Raw genomic sequence first — 15,222 nt, forward strand, 5'->3', positions numbered from 1 at the left:
TAAATAAATGCTGTTTTTATTCATCATAGAATCCTGAAAAAAGTATCACAGGTTCCAAAAAAATATTAAGTAACACAGGTGTTTCCAGCACTGATAAAAAAAAAAAAAAAAAAAAAAACAAACTAGATAAAAAGTTTGTTAGCAAACTTTAAGTTGGCTTGAGAAAGCCTAGCCAGTAAGTTTTAAGTAGTTTTAAAAGCTTTTAGTTTAAAGAAAGTTTAAAGGTTTTCAGTTTGAAATAGTTTTAGTTTTATTGATAAAGTTTGAAGATAGATAGGCTAGATAGATATAAATAGTTTGAAAATAGAAAGATTTATAGATATAAATAGTTAGAAGATATAGTTTGAATGTGAATAGATAGATATGAGGTTACTAGGGTACCCAGGGTGGTAGCATGATTAGCTAGTTGCTATCATGATTTTAGTAAGACTAGTAAGTCGCTAGCATGATTTTAGCATGACTAGCAAGTCGCTAGCATGATTTACCATGATTAGCAAGTTGCTCGCATGATTTTAGCATGACTAGCAAATCCATAGCATGATTATAACATGACTAGCAAGTCGTTAGAATGATTCTAGCAGGACTAGCAAGTCGCTAGCATGATTCTAGCATGACTAGCAAGTCGCTAGCATGATTTTAACAAGACTAGCAAGTCGCTAGCATGATTTTAGAATGACTAGCAAGTAGCTAGCATGATTTTAGCATGACTAGCAAGTCGCTAGCATGATTTTAGCATTACTAGCAAGTCGCTAGCATGATTTTAACATTACTAGCAAGTCGCTAGCATGATTTTAGCACGACTAGCAAGTCGCTAGCATTATTTTAGCACGACTAGCAAGTCGCTAGCATTATTTTAGCATGACTAGCAAGTCGCTAGCATTATTTTAGCACGACTAGCAAGTCGCTAGCATTATTTTAGCACGACTAGCAAGTCGCTAGCATGATTTTAGAATGACTAGCAAGTCGCTAGCATGATTTTAGCATGACTAGCAAGTCGCTAGCATTATTTTAGCATTACTAGCAAGTCGCTAGCATGATTTTAACATTACTAGCAAGTCGCTAGCATGATTTTAGCAAGACTAGCAAGTCGCTAGCATGATTTTAGCATGACTAGCAAATCGCTAGCATGATTTTAGCATTACTAGCAAGTCGCTAGCATAATTTTAGCAAGACTAGCAAGTCGTTAGCATGATTGTAGTATGACTAGCAAGTCGTTAGCATGATTTTTAGCACGACTAGCAAGTCGCTAGCATGATTTTAGCACGACTAGCAAGTCGCTAGCATTATTTTAGCATTATTTTAGCATGACTAGCAAGTTGCTAGCATGATTTTAGCATTATTTTAACATGACTAGCAAGTCGCTAGCATTATTTTAGCATGACTAGCAAGTCGCTAGCATGATTTTAGCAAAACTAGCAAGTCGCTAGCATAATTTTAGCAAGACTAGCAAGTCGCTAGCATGATTTTAGCAAGACTAGCAGGTCGTTAGCATGATTGTAGTATGACTAGCAAGTCGCTAGCATGATTTTTAGCACGACTAGCAAGTCGCTAGCATGATTTTAGCATTACTAGCAAGTCGCTAGCATGATTTTAGCACGACTAGCAAGTCGCTAGCATGATTTTAGCATTACTAGCAAGTCGCTAGCATAATTTTAGCAAGACTAGCAAGTCGTTAGCATGATTGTAGTATGACTAGCAAGTCGTTAGCATGATTTTTAGCACGACGCTAGCATGATTTTAGCACGACTAGCAAGTTGCTAGCATTATTTTAGCATTATTTTAGCATGACTAGCAAGTTGCTAGCATGATTTTAGCATTATTTTAACATGACTAGCAAGTCGCTAGCATTATTTTAGCATGGCTAGCATGATTTTAGCAAAACTAGCAAGTCGCTAGCATTATTTTAGCATGGCTAGCATGATTTTAGCAAAACTAGCAAGTCGCTAGCATAATTTTAGCAAGACTAGCAAGTCGCTAGCATGATTTTAGCAAGACTAGCAGGTCGTTAGCATGATTGTAGTATGACTAGCAAGTCGCTAGCATGATTTTTAACATGACTAGCAAGTCGCTAGCATGATTTTAACACGACTAGCAAGTCACTAGCATGATTTTACCATTACTAGCAAGTCGCTAGCATGATTTTAGCACGACTAGCAAGTCGCTAGCATGATTTTAGCATTATTTAGCATGACTAGCAAGTCGCTAGCATGATTTTAGCATGACTAGCAAGTCGCTAGCATGATTTTAGCATTATTTAGCATGACTAGCAAGTTGCTAGCATGATTTTAGCACGACTAGGAAGTCGCTAGCATGATTTTAGCAGATAGATAGATAGATAGATAGATAGATAGATAGATAGATAGATAGATAAGGTTTGAAGATAGATAGATAGATAGATAGATAGATAGATAGATAGATAGATAGATAGATAGATAGATAGATAGATAGATAGATAGATAGATAAGGTTTGAAGATAGATAGATAGATAGATAGATAGACAGATAGATAGATAGATAGATAGATAGATAAGGTTTGAAGATAGATAGATAGATAGATAGATAGATAGATAGATAGATAGATAGATAGATAGATAGATAGATAGATAGATAAGGTTTGAAGATGATAGATAGATAGATAGATAGATAGATAGATAGATAGATAGATAGATAGATAGATAGATAGATAGATAGATAGATAGATAGATAAGGTTTGAAGATAGATAGATATATAGATAGATAGATAGATAGATAGATAGATAGATAGATAGATAGATTGATAAGGTTTGAAGATAGATAGATAGATAGATAGATAGATAGATAGATAGATAGATAGATAGATAGATAGATAGATAGATAGATAGATAGATAGATAGATAGATAAGGTTTGAAGATAGATAGATAGATAGATAGATAGATAGATAGATAGATAGATAGATAGATAGATAGATAGATAGATAGATAGATAGATTGATAAGGTTTGAAGATAGATAGATAGATAGATAGATAGATAGATAGATAGATAGATAGATAGATAGATAGATAGATAGATAGATAGATAGATAAGGTTTGAAGATAGATAGATAGATAGATAGATAGATAGATAGATAGATAGATAGATAGATAGATAGATAGATAGATAGATAGATAAGGTTTGAAGATAGATAGATAGATAGATAGATAGATAGATAGATAGATAGATAGATAGATAGATAGATAGATAGATAGATAGATAGATAGATAGATAGATAGATAGATAGATAAGGTTTGAAGATAGATAGATAGATAGATAGATAGATAGATAGATAGATAGATAGATAGATAGATAGATAGATAGATAGATAGATAGATAGATAGATAGATAGATAGATAGATAGATAGATAGCTTAAAGCTTAATTGAGTATCAATGGCTTCTAGCAGTTTACATTAAACACAGTTCAAACAGACTTGGACTTTTGGTCAATGAAAGTCTATGGGACCTTTTTATGATTTTTAATATTAATTTTTAAGAAAACCATAACTCAAAACAGTCTGAAAAGATATAGCACACTAAGTCTGAACAGTATGAAGATCTGACTTTGGAGTATGTAGCTTGAACGGTCTAGGAGGAGTTAGTGTCCAAAAATTTTCCGCTCAGAAAAATAAGAAGAAGAAGAAGAAGAAGAAGAAGAAGAAGTTTCTTTAAACTTTCCCAAGCCAACTTAATAAAAACAATAAAACAGTATATGAGAATGATTTTTGAAGGATCATGACAATGAATACTGGAGTAATTATGAGCCTTGATGAGCATTAGAAACTTACTTACAAAAAAACATTAACAATCTTACTTTCCCAAAACTTTTGAGCGGTAGTGTACATCCACACCCATAGGTGTCAGTATACTGTCCAAGTCCACCATTATATTGGCCAGTGAAACATTAGGTATGCAAATAGCTGTCATATAATTTTCCATGACCTGTCTGCAAGTGCAGGTTTATCTGCTCTGTTTCTAATAGCCTAAAAAAGTAGCAAAACACTTTCCCAAATGACTTGACTCCAGTATTATGTCTCGGTTGGCCTTTGAGGCTCCGTGAAACTATGCTCATAAAAAGGATTTGACATGGTCTACTTACTGATCATAACGCCAGAAACGGCCAACAGTAAAGCAGCAATGAGCGCTGAGGTCCCCACAGACAGACCCAATGCCAGATGAGACAAAGACGGCTGGGCTGGCAACATAGACACCGCTACACAAACACACAGCAACAAATATGCAGTTCACATGAGTCAGGCAGAACTCAGTTTAGCTTTTCAAATTTAAAATGGTTAACTAAGGACCATTTTTAAACTATGTGTTCATGTCATGTCAAATTACTTTCATTTAAGGCAACATTAAACCATTAATTAATCATCATTGTTAGCTGTGAGGTTATCACTAAAACTAAAATTAACTTTCAGCAGCTACATATAGAACATTTTGTCTTTCTTTTCTGTTAAAATAATCTATAAATAGAATAAAAATGTCATTTTCTCTCTCTCCAATACCATATTCTTCTGACAAGCAGTATTGAGTAGCTAATCATGGTTCACAGCTATAAGATAAACTAAAGGCTATTGGATCTATTAAAATATATATATATATATATATGTATGTGAGAAGAAAAATCCATATACTGGGATTAAGACAGTTGTAACCTAGTGATCAACAGAACGTTGAAAAGCTTTGTGGAAAATATTTTTTATCTAATGCAATTTATTTATTTTTCTTGAAAACCTGTCAATGTGTTTACACATTTGAAGCTTTTTTAAGAGCTTTGCAATGTTGATATTAGCATACAATTAGCATGAACCCATGGGCACCCTGCTGAAAAAACCAGCATATGCTGGTTAGGTAGGTTTTATGCTGGTCCTTGACCAGCAACATGACCAGCATAAACCAGCAAAGGACCAGCATTAACCAGCTAAGGACCAGCATAAACCAGCAAAGGACCAGCATTAACCAGCAAAGGACCAGCATAAACCAGCTAAAACCAGCATCCCAGCACCAAAACCTACCTAACCAGCATATGCTGGTTTTTCAGCAGGGCATTAACTCACTTATTGACTTAGACACTTATGAAGTTGAAAACAGCACTGGAGAACAGAGGGAATTTCAATCAATTTGCATATGAACAGATGTGCAAAACAGGCAGAATTAACAAAACAGTAGCTAACAGAGGTGTGCAAAAGTAGAGACTGTTCTTTTTTTTAAGAACAGGCTGGCAAACGGAGCTACAGTTGACAGTGATGACCTCTGCCAGAGAGACTGTAAATGGTAGAGAATTGAACTGGGCTTTACAGACAGGAGTGCCGCTCTTGAGAAAGAACTTTGTCATTGTGAGAACACTCTTCCCAGACATTCATTTTACCATTTTATGAGACGGCCGTTCATCTAATGGTGGTGAAGTGTGTTATGAATGAACTTACCGGTAGAGTTGATGCAGGACACTCCGTCTGGGGCCAGTGAGAGCTCTTCATCACAGTAGCACACCGTGCCCTCAGAGGTCTCGTGGCAATCTCCTGACTCACAGTGACTGCAGTTCTGCACTGGGTTGATAATAACTTCACCGTCGCCTTCCATGCCTGGAAATGACATTACCATATCATACTTATGGGATGGTGAAGAGCAGTAGGAAAGCTTGAGGCTTATATTCAGAAGGTTGCTGGCTTGAGCCCCACAGGGGTGAGTTCACCATTGTGCCCCTAAGCAAGGCACCTTAATCTAGGTGTTTCCAGGGGAAGTTTCCCTATAATATGGACCTGTACTTTTCTTTTTGGAATTGATTTGTCATGGGCCTCATTGATCTTAGCTTATGCACCTAATTTTTTGACTGAAAAAAAGTAAAATTGCCCTATTATTATAGAAGACTGAAGCAAAAGATAGAACTTCTTGATCATCCAATCCTATGTAGGAGATGCTTTTCATCACTTGCAGTCCTGGAAGCACATACAGTAGAGTTGCTCTAAGGTACAATGGTGCTTGAGAGGGACTGTAAAAAACTGTATATAATTTGGGTCACCTTCAACTTTAGGTAGAATCTTAAACTACAGTATACCACTAAAAAAAATAATTTAAGTCCCTTAATTTGAATGTTAAAGAGTTGTTGACCCCAGTCGTCCTGACTGCATCCTAATTTGTGTACTTCCAGTACGCTCTAACAGTACTGTATGTACTTCATTAGTGCTGGAAAAATGTTGGTAGACAGTATGCCTGTATTAAAATGTCACCACATTTAAGTGTGAATGTTAGCAGGAAGCTAAATGTATTGTGTTAAAATTCATTAATACTTAACTGTTAGGTTCATTTATTTAAAAAATGCTTTAGCTATAGCTTTGGTGTAATTTTTCTTGCCATTCTTTTTCAACTGAGAAACTCAAAACGATACAAACCCTCTTTTTTTTAGCACTAGGAATTGTGTGCCATGTCAGCACAAAGCATACTTTAAAAGCATAGATTATATACAGTCAGTTCCATATATATTTGGACACTGACACACTTTTCATAATTTCGGCTCTGTATGCCACTAGAATAGTTTTAAAATTATGCAATCAATATGAAATTGAAGTGCAGACTTTAAGCTTTAATTCAAGGGGTTGAACAAAAATGTAACTGCTAAGGAATTACAACCAGTTTTATACACAGACTCCCCATTTTCAGGGGCTCAAAAGTAATTGGACAAATAAATATAATCATAAATAAAATGTTCATTTTTAATATTTTGTTGAGAATCCTTTGCAGGCAATGACTGTCTTAAGTCTGGAACTCATGGACATCACCATAGACTGGGTTTCCTCCTTTTTGCCTGGCCTTTACTGCAGCTGACTTCAGTTGTTGTTGGTTTGTGGGTCTTTCTGCCTTTAGTTTTGTCTTCAGCAAGTGAAATGCATGCTCAATCAATTTGAAATCAGAAGATTGACTTGGCCATTGCAGAATATTCCACTTTTTTATCTTTAAAAACTCCTGGGTTGCTTTTGCTGTATGTTTTAGGTCATCGTCCATTTGTACTATGAAGAGCCGCCCAAACAACTTTGCTCAATTTAACTGAATCTGGGCAGACAGTATATCCCTATACACTTCAGAATTCGTCCGGCTGCTTCTGTCTTCTGTCACATCATCACTAAACACCGGTAACCCAGTGCCACTGGAAGCCATGCATGCTCATGCCATTACACTGCTCCACCATGTTTCACAGATGATGATGATGTTGTAGGCTTTGGATCATGAGCTCTTCCAAGCCTTCTCCATACTTTTTTCTTCCCGTCATTCTGGTACATGTTGATTTTAATTTCAGCAGTCCAAAAAATGCTTTTCCAGAAGTGGTCAGGCTTTTTAAAATGTTTTTTGACAAAGTCTAATCTGGCCTTGTTTGCACCTTGTGGTAAACCCTCTCTATTTTGCTCTCGTGAAGTCTTCTCTTGATTGTAGACTTTGACAGTGACATGCCTACCTCCTGGAGAGTATTCTTCACTTGGCTGGATGTTGTAAAATGTTTTATTACCATGGAGAGGATCATCCAATAATCCACCATACTGTCATCCAGGCCTTTTATGTTGCTAAACTCACCAGTGTGTTCTTTTTCTTCTCAGAATTCACCAAACTGTTGATTTGTCCACTCCTAATGTTCCTGCTATCTCTCTGATGCATTTCTTTTGCTTTTGAAGTCTAACAATTGTCTGTTTTACTTGCATGCAGAGCTCCATTGACTGCATGATGGGTTCAGAGCAACAGCTTCCAAATACAAATGGCACACTTAGAATCAACTCCAAACCTTTTACCTGGTTAATTGATGTAGAAAAAATGAAGGAATAGCCCACAACTGTCCATGAAACAGCTTTTGAGTCAAATGTCCAATTACTTATGGTCCTTTGAAAAAGGGGGGAGGTACATATTAAAGAGCTATAATTCCTTAACCTTTCTACCAATTTGATGAGACTGCCCTAAAAATTAAAGCTCAGAGTGTGCACTTTAAGCCCATATTCATTGTATAACCGTAACTTGAATATGTTTTGGTCAACAGCTAAAATAATAAAAATTGTGTCAGTGTCCAAATATATATGGACCTGACTGTATTATGGACAAAATGCATACCTAGATTCACCTGAAATGTAACTATATACTACTCTGTACTTGTGTACAATGTGTACAATTCATGTACGTATTTACTGTTCTGTGTTCTATTTTGCATTATAAATACTGTAAGTAGTGTGTTCACTATGGAAGCCTGTGGAAGCCTATATAAACTTGCAATTTCAAGAGTTAAAATCCAATTTGGGGAGGGGGGGGGGATGTGCGTTCTCAGATGTTTTACTTTATATCACACAATTCTTTCTTTATAACTCACATTTGCATGTAACTAGTCTTTCTGGAATTATTCAAATAACTCCATTCAAAAGTTTGGGAACCCTTGGTTCTTAATACTGTGTGGTTACCTGGATGATTCATGAGTCCCTTATTTGTTCTGAACAGTTAAACGGAGTACTGTTCTTCAGAAAAATCCTCCAGGTCCTGCAGACTCTTCAGTTTTCCAGCATCTTTTGCATATTTAAACCCTTTCCAGCAGTTACTGTATGATTTTGAGATCCATATTTTCACAATGTTCAAACATTCACTGATGCTCCAGAAAGATACACAATGCATTAAGAGCATTTGAAGATCAAGGTAAATTGTACTTAATTTGTCTTCCAGGAAACATGCAAGTATCTTCGGTTGCTTCCGAAGGGCAGTACTAAATAGGAAAAAAGTATATATTTTAACAAAATAAGAAAAATTTGGACGTCTTTATCCTGTTCAAAAGTTTTCACCCCCCAGCTCTTAATGCATCGTGTTTCCTTCTTGAACATCAGTGAATGTTTTAAACCTTTTTGAATAGTTGTGTTTGAATCCCTCAATTGTCCTTAGTGTGAAAATCTCAAAATCATACAGTCATTGCTGGAAAGGGTTCAAATATGCAAAAGATGCTGGAATACTGAAGAATCTGCAGGACCTGGAAATTTTTTCTGAAGAATAGTGCTCAGTTTAACTGTTCAGAACAAACAAGGTCCACACACAGTATTAAGAACCTAGGGTTCCCAAACTTTTGAAGGTTTTTTTTGTCTTGTGGACTATATGTAAACATCTTTTATGTACAAATATCTTACTCAGGACAGTACTAAATAAAAAAAAATAACGTGCATGTTGTATGATCTCTCTTATTTTGTTAAAACTAATCACATTTTCACAGATTCTGCAAGGGGCCCAAACTTTCGTATGGCACTGTATGTAGCTGATGCTGGATGGCAGAATAACCTTATAAAATTCATACACTAGATTATAGAAGATAGAAGTGCATAGTGTATAGTACATCATTTGGGACATAACTAAAGAATCTTCATTGTGTTACCTTTGAGTGGCTCCAGGTACATTTCGCCATCAGGACTTATGAATGATGTTCCATCATCTCCATCCTTTCTGGGATCATTATCATGCCAGGCCCTGCCCCCTATGGCCATGGTGGTGAGAAACAGTGACAAAATGTAACAAAAATAAATAAATAATAATAATAAGATATATAATATGAACAAAACTAAAATTCAGTCTAACCTCTGTATCCTCCACCTCCTCCACCAGCTGTGCAGGCCCCTCCACCGCCTCCAAAACCTCCTCGAGTTTTCCAGCCCATGACCTGACAGGGGTCCCCACCCTGACCTCCCAAAATGAGTGGTCTACCACCTTGAGGAACAGGGGCAGTGTCATTCCAGCCTCCACCACCACCTGAAATCCACAGAGCCACAGATCATAAAAACGGCATTAAAAGACCCATTTCAGTTTCTCTGCGTGGCTAATTAATTTCACAACAGGTGACAATGTAACTTTTTTTTTCCCTTATCTCCATCCTCTAAAAGATCTAAGAATGCAGAGTGCCACAGCGTTTTCTCCAGAGAAAATAGTCTCATATGAATATCCCTGTTCCTAAAGCAGGTCAGTGCTGTTGCTTAGCATGAAAATGATTAAATAAAAATGTGGCAAATTATTTCAGACGTCAAAGCTGTCCCATTTTGCTAACTCACTAATAGTTTCTTAGCAGCACGTGCTTTGCTGGGGGAAAAAAACACTCATTCCATTCAACAAGTTTTAAATAAAGAAGATTTTTAGAAACAATCTCCACAAAGGAGAACAAGGAAGGATTGATGGATTCATCATCGCTAGATGACTGCTAGAGTGTTCTGGGTGCCTTTTCTTTTCTTCCTTTTTTTGGTTACTAGGGTGTTCAGTGTGGTTGCTAGGTGATTATTACATTTCTGTACATTTCCAAATGGAAGTGATGGATATATATCCATACAGCTGGCCTTTGAAAATAGTGCCGCTGACAGAAACCATACTGAGTGCTCGCCAGGATACAACCAGAGCACCCACAATACATGCAGAAACTTGATGCACAGACACGCATGTGGCTTCAATTTCTTAGACTTGAAAGTAGAGCATACTATTATTATTATCATCATCATTGTACTGTTGTTATCATCTTCCAAACAGTTAGCAAAAGAGATTACAAGTATGTGACTTTTCTTCAAGAATGTCCAAGAACCAATATTCTAAAACTAATTTGCTGCCTCATCTTATTCAGGCACTGCTACACAGAATTTGAAGACACCACCTCAAAAATCATATTCAATCTCAGACTGGATAAAATATTATTTTGAAGCCTAGCAGAAAAGAAAATGATTATGTCCATGTCCAGGAAGGAAAAAAGCCTGGGGGAGCAGTTTTTTTTTTTTTTACTCATATCAATCAAACCTGATCCTGGTAAACAAAAGCATAGTTCCAACTCTCCACATGAAGTAAAAAAAAAAAAACTGCCCTATGTGCAATACATGTTCTGCTTCACTGCTATTGTGAGCTGTTTGCCAGGAGGAATAATGCACACTAGTTTAGTAACGCTGAAATTTAACTAATTGATTTACAATACAGACAATCTATAATTCAGTACAAAACTGTTGAGGTTACCTGCAGCGCCTGATTTTCCATTGCGGCCAGGGATGCTGGGATCCCTGTCCATCACTTCCTCTGGGGTTTCTGATTGGCTGCTGTAGCCACGGCCTCCACCTCCAGCAGCAATGAGAAGTGGAATGTGGACTCCATTCATCACCTGTAAAGAAAACAGGAAATGTGACACTAGATTTTAACAGTGTAGATTGTCAGACTGAAATGCAAGGCGCCCATGTAAACCTGCACCATGATGCTATTGAGGGGTTGCCTATGCAGTTATTAAGTGTTAGCATGTTACTATATGGTTTGTACTGTGCTCAGGATGATTGCTTGTTGGCCCATTTTCAATGTATTTATGGCTAGGGTCCTTCTTTCAGTGTATGGCTTTGAGGACTTTCAGTATGCTTGGTAAAATGGAACCTGGTTTGAATACTGTACATGGGCAGCAACTCAAAACAAATAAAATAATACGAACTACACAAACAGTAGCTATGTTTTCATCACCCTGTTTTTATCCGCATTTTAAAGTATCACACCAGAAACGAGTAATGGAAATGTCACATTTCGAATAAAAATCGCAAAAAAAGATTTTATGCTCACTTGAGGTGGTTGTTGACTTGTGCGAAAAAGGGTAAGGGAAACGCTTTGCTAAATAAATTCCTCTGTATGTATTTTAAAAAAAAAGCATGTGACTTTGTGCTATGGGACAGCAAAACCTAAATTGTAAAACCTTTAATTTCTAAATTGTAGAAATTAAAAGTTATAATATTGAGAGTATAGCCTATATTGCGCATGCAAAGGCCCGGATTGAGAGCACCAGGAGAAGCTGCCAGGCCGTCAGAATTTATTTCAATATTGTTGCGTCCGAGCAGCCGCATCATCTCACTGAGATGAGAAAGAGTCGATTTTAAGGACTCATGGAAAAAGCTTAATATCAAGAATATGATATTTATTAACAGACTAAACAGGAACAACTTTTTATTCAGCTCACAAACCCAGTTGACAGTGTAATCCTTTGGGGGGCACCAGCTCTCTTATTTAACCCTTTTTAATACATTACAAATATATGTGGGATTATTAGCAGAAATCATACAGTACCATGTGTCATACACGCAGGAAGAGTATGCTTGGAAATAATATTTGCATTCGTTATTTGTAATATAAAACAACGTCTCAGCTTTCAAAATCAGTTTTATAGCAAAATACAAACAATGTGTCAATAATTTGTTTTTCTTTAATGTGGCGTGACAGATCGCTGTATTCATGTGAATCAATTCATAAAGCGCAATAGGCTGGAATATACTCTCAGAATATTATAACGTTAATCTCGTAATTGCTACAAATTAATTCTCGTAATTTTGACTTTATTCTCGAAACATTTCGACTTTATTCTCGTAATTTCGACTTTATTCTTGCAATTTTAACTTTATTCTCGAAATATTATGAAATTATTCTCGTAGTATTTCAACTTTATTTGCATAATATTTTGATATTATGTTCGATCTAATTTCGACTTTGTTCTCAAAATCAATATATTTTAGATTTTTTAACATTTTTTAACATGGCACTAAAATGCCATTGTACACTCTCAAGTTGGTTCCAAACATGTATAATTTTCTTTCTTCTGTTGAACACAAGAGAAGATATACTTCATTCTTAATTCTGATCCCAATAAATTACTACATATTTAAATATTGAAAATATCCAATTTAAAATCCATTTTATAAAGTGTCACCTTAAAGACGTAGGTGCCTCCTCCTCCTCCACCACCTCCTCCCTTGAGCTGGGTCTTGTTGATGGACGGTCCTTGTTGTTCCTTGCAGATCCGGTCCATAGTAGGCACCATCTACGAAAGAAAAAAAAAAAAAATAGAATTATATGTGATCCTTTCATACTTTACAACATGCTAATCATATACTTTTGACATTTTTGAGCAACACCACAGGGATATATTGGTAGAACGGATTACTCACATTAGGGCAAGCATCCTCTCCTTCCTGTCCCACTAGAATATACAGCAGCTCATCCTTCTGTAACAGAAAGTCTCCGGTCATGTACACCCCATGTGACTTGTGAACCGCCTGGACACTGCGCCCACCAGCTGCTCCATACGCCGTGATCCTAAACCCATGACAAATAAGTAAGCAGTCATTTAGCTGCTGCTTTCATCCAAAGTGACTTATAGTGCACTTATTACAAGGACAATTCTCCTGAGTGACCAGGGGTTAAGTGCTTTGCTCAAGGACACAATGGTGATGGTTCTTCACACACTTCTTACAGGGATCAAACCGACAATCTTTTAATTTTCAATCCCTGACTTTTAGTAACTTCACCATCATAGAGACAGGGATGACATGAAAGCTCTGTTCCTAAACCTAGTAATCTACCCTGCAGTTTACAGTGTATCAGGAAAGTATTCACTGAGCTCCATTTTTTCCACATTTTGTTATGTTACAGCCATATTCCAAAATGAATTAGATTTCATTTTCTTCAAAGGTATACAAACAATACCCCATAATGACAACATGAAAGATGTGTGTTTGAAATCTTTGCAAATTTTTTTTGCAAAACCACACATTAGGGATGGCTCGATACCACAATTTTGACTTCGGTACGATACTAGGATCTAATACCTTGGTATCGATACCAAATCGATACCATAGGTAAAAAAAAAAAAAAGAAAAAAAAAAAGAAAGGAAACAGGCAAAAATAGGTGAATTGAAAACAGTTTTATTAAACACAGTGCTTGAAACTCTATGAACAACTGTGCAAAGAAATTGTTACAAAAAAATAATAAAAACTACAATTTTGATTTTAGAAGAAACAAAACTGAAGAGATCTAATTAAAATAAAGTAATCTCTTAATATATTTTCAGTCTTTATCACAAAGAAAATGTGAATGCAACCAGAATGCAACAACAACAACAACAACAACAACAACAACAACAACAACAACAACAACAACAACAAAAACCCTACAGAGTAGAGGATACAGGTTGGATTGTGATTTTGGGACTGAATAAAATGGGTTCACATATACATATCTTTTCAGTCTTTATTTTTTTGCTAGCTCCTTTGATAGCTACAGAGCGCGTTTCATCTGTGTGATCCATCGCCGTTTGTCTGTTATCACGCTTGCCGGTTTTACGCCAATTTGTGCAACACTGCTGCATAGTGGTGAAAATCGGAATAGCGGATGAAATACCGAACTGAGCAAACTTTTGATATTGTTCCGTTTAAAAAATAATAAATACCGGTATTTTCACAGTACCAGTATACCGCACATCCCTACCACACATGTACATAAGTATTCACAGCCTTTGCTCAATACTTTCTTGAAGCACCTTTGGCACCATTTGCAGCCTCAAGTCTTTTTAAGTATCATGCTACAAGCTTGGCACACCTATTTTTGGGCAGGTTCTCCCATTCTTCTTTGCAGTACCTCTCAAGCTCTATCAGGTTGGATGGGGAGATTGTGGTGCACACCCATTTTCAGATCTCTCCAAAGATGTTCAATCGGGTTCAAGCATGGGCTCCGGCTGGGCCACTCAAGGACATTCACAGAGTAGCCATGTAGCCCATAGCCACTCCTTGTTATCCTGACTGTGTGCTTAAGGCTGTTGTCCTGTTGAAAGATGAACCATTGCCCCAGTCTGATATCCAGAATGCTCTGGAGCAGGTTTTCATCAAGGATTCCCTATACATTGCTGCATTCATCTTTCCCTCGATCCTGACTAGTCTCCCAGTTGCTGCTGCTGAAAAACATCCATACAGCATGATGCTGCCACCACCATGCTTCACTGTAGGGATAGTATTGGCCAGGTGATGAGCGGTGCCTGGGTTCGTCTAGATATGACGCTTGGCATTCAGGCCAAAAAGTTCAATCTTTGTTTCATCAGACCAGATTTTTTTTCTCATGGTCTGAGAGTCCTTCATGTGGGCTATCATGTGCCTTTTACTAAGCCACTGGCCACTCTACTGTACAGGCCTGATTGGTGGAGTGCTGCAGAGATGGTTGTTCTTCTGGAAGGTTCTCCTCTCTCCACAGAGAAACACTGGAGCTCTTTTATAGTGACCATCGGGTTCTTGGTCATCTCCATGACTATAGGCCCTTCTCCCTTGATCGCTCAGTTTGGCCGGGCGGCCCGCTTTAGGAAGAGTCCTGGTGGTTCCAAACTTCTTACTTTTATGGATGATGGAGGCCACTGTGCTCATTGGGACCTTCAATGCTGCAGAATTTT

At 37.0% G+C, this 15,222-nt stretch overlaps 1 protein-coding gene across 1 annotated transcript in view; it reads right to left on the bottom strand.

Annotated features, from left to right (window-relative positions):
• LOC141295483 (ALK tyrosine kinase receptor) overlaps window positions 1-13,098 on the bottom strand; it is a 35,917-nt gene extending 22,819 nt beyond the window's left edge. The window contains exons 1-7 of the mRNA XM_073826702.1: window positions 12,955-13,098; window positions 12,717-12,827; window positions 11,000-11,141; window positions 9,596-9,766; window positions 9,396-9,494; window positions 5,443-5,598; window positions 4,110-4,223 (exon numbers count right to left, since the gene is read on the bottom strand). Coding sequence (XP_073682803.1) covers window positions 4,110-4,223; window positions 5,443-5,598; window positions 9,396-9,494; window positions 9,596-9,766; window positions 11,000-11,141; window positions 12,717-12,827; window positions 12,955-13,035 — 874 coding nt within the window. The 5' untranslated portion in view covers window positions 13,036-13,098. The remainder of the gene's footprint in view (window positions 1-4,109; window positions 4,224-5,442; window positions 5,599-9,395; window positions 9,495-9,595; window positions 9,767-10,999; window positions 11,142-12,716; window positions 12,828-12,954) is intronic.
• Between the last annotated feature and the right edge of the window lie 2,124 nt (window positions 13,099-15,222).

The sequence above is a fragment of the Garra rufa genome, chromosome 21 (assembly GCF_049309525.1).
Source record: "Garra rufa chromosome 21, GarRuf1.0, whole genome shotgun sequence".
Lineage (NCBI taxonomy): Eukaryota > Metazoa > Chordata > Actinopteri > Cypriniformes > Cyprinidae > Garra > Garra rufa.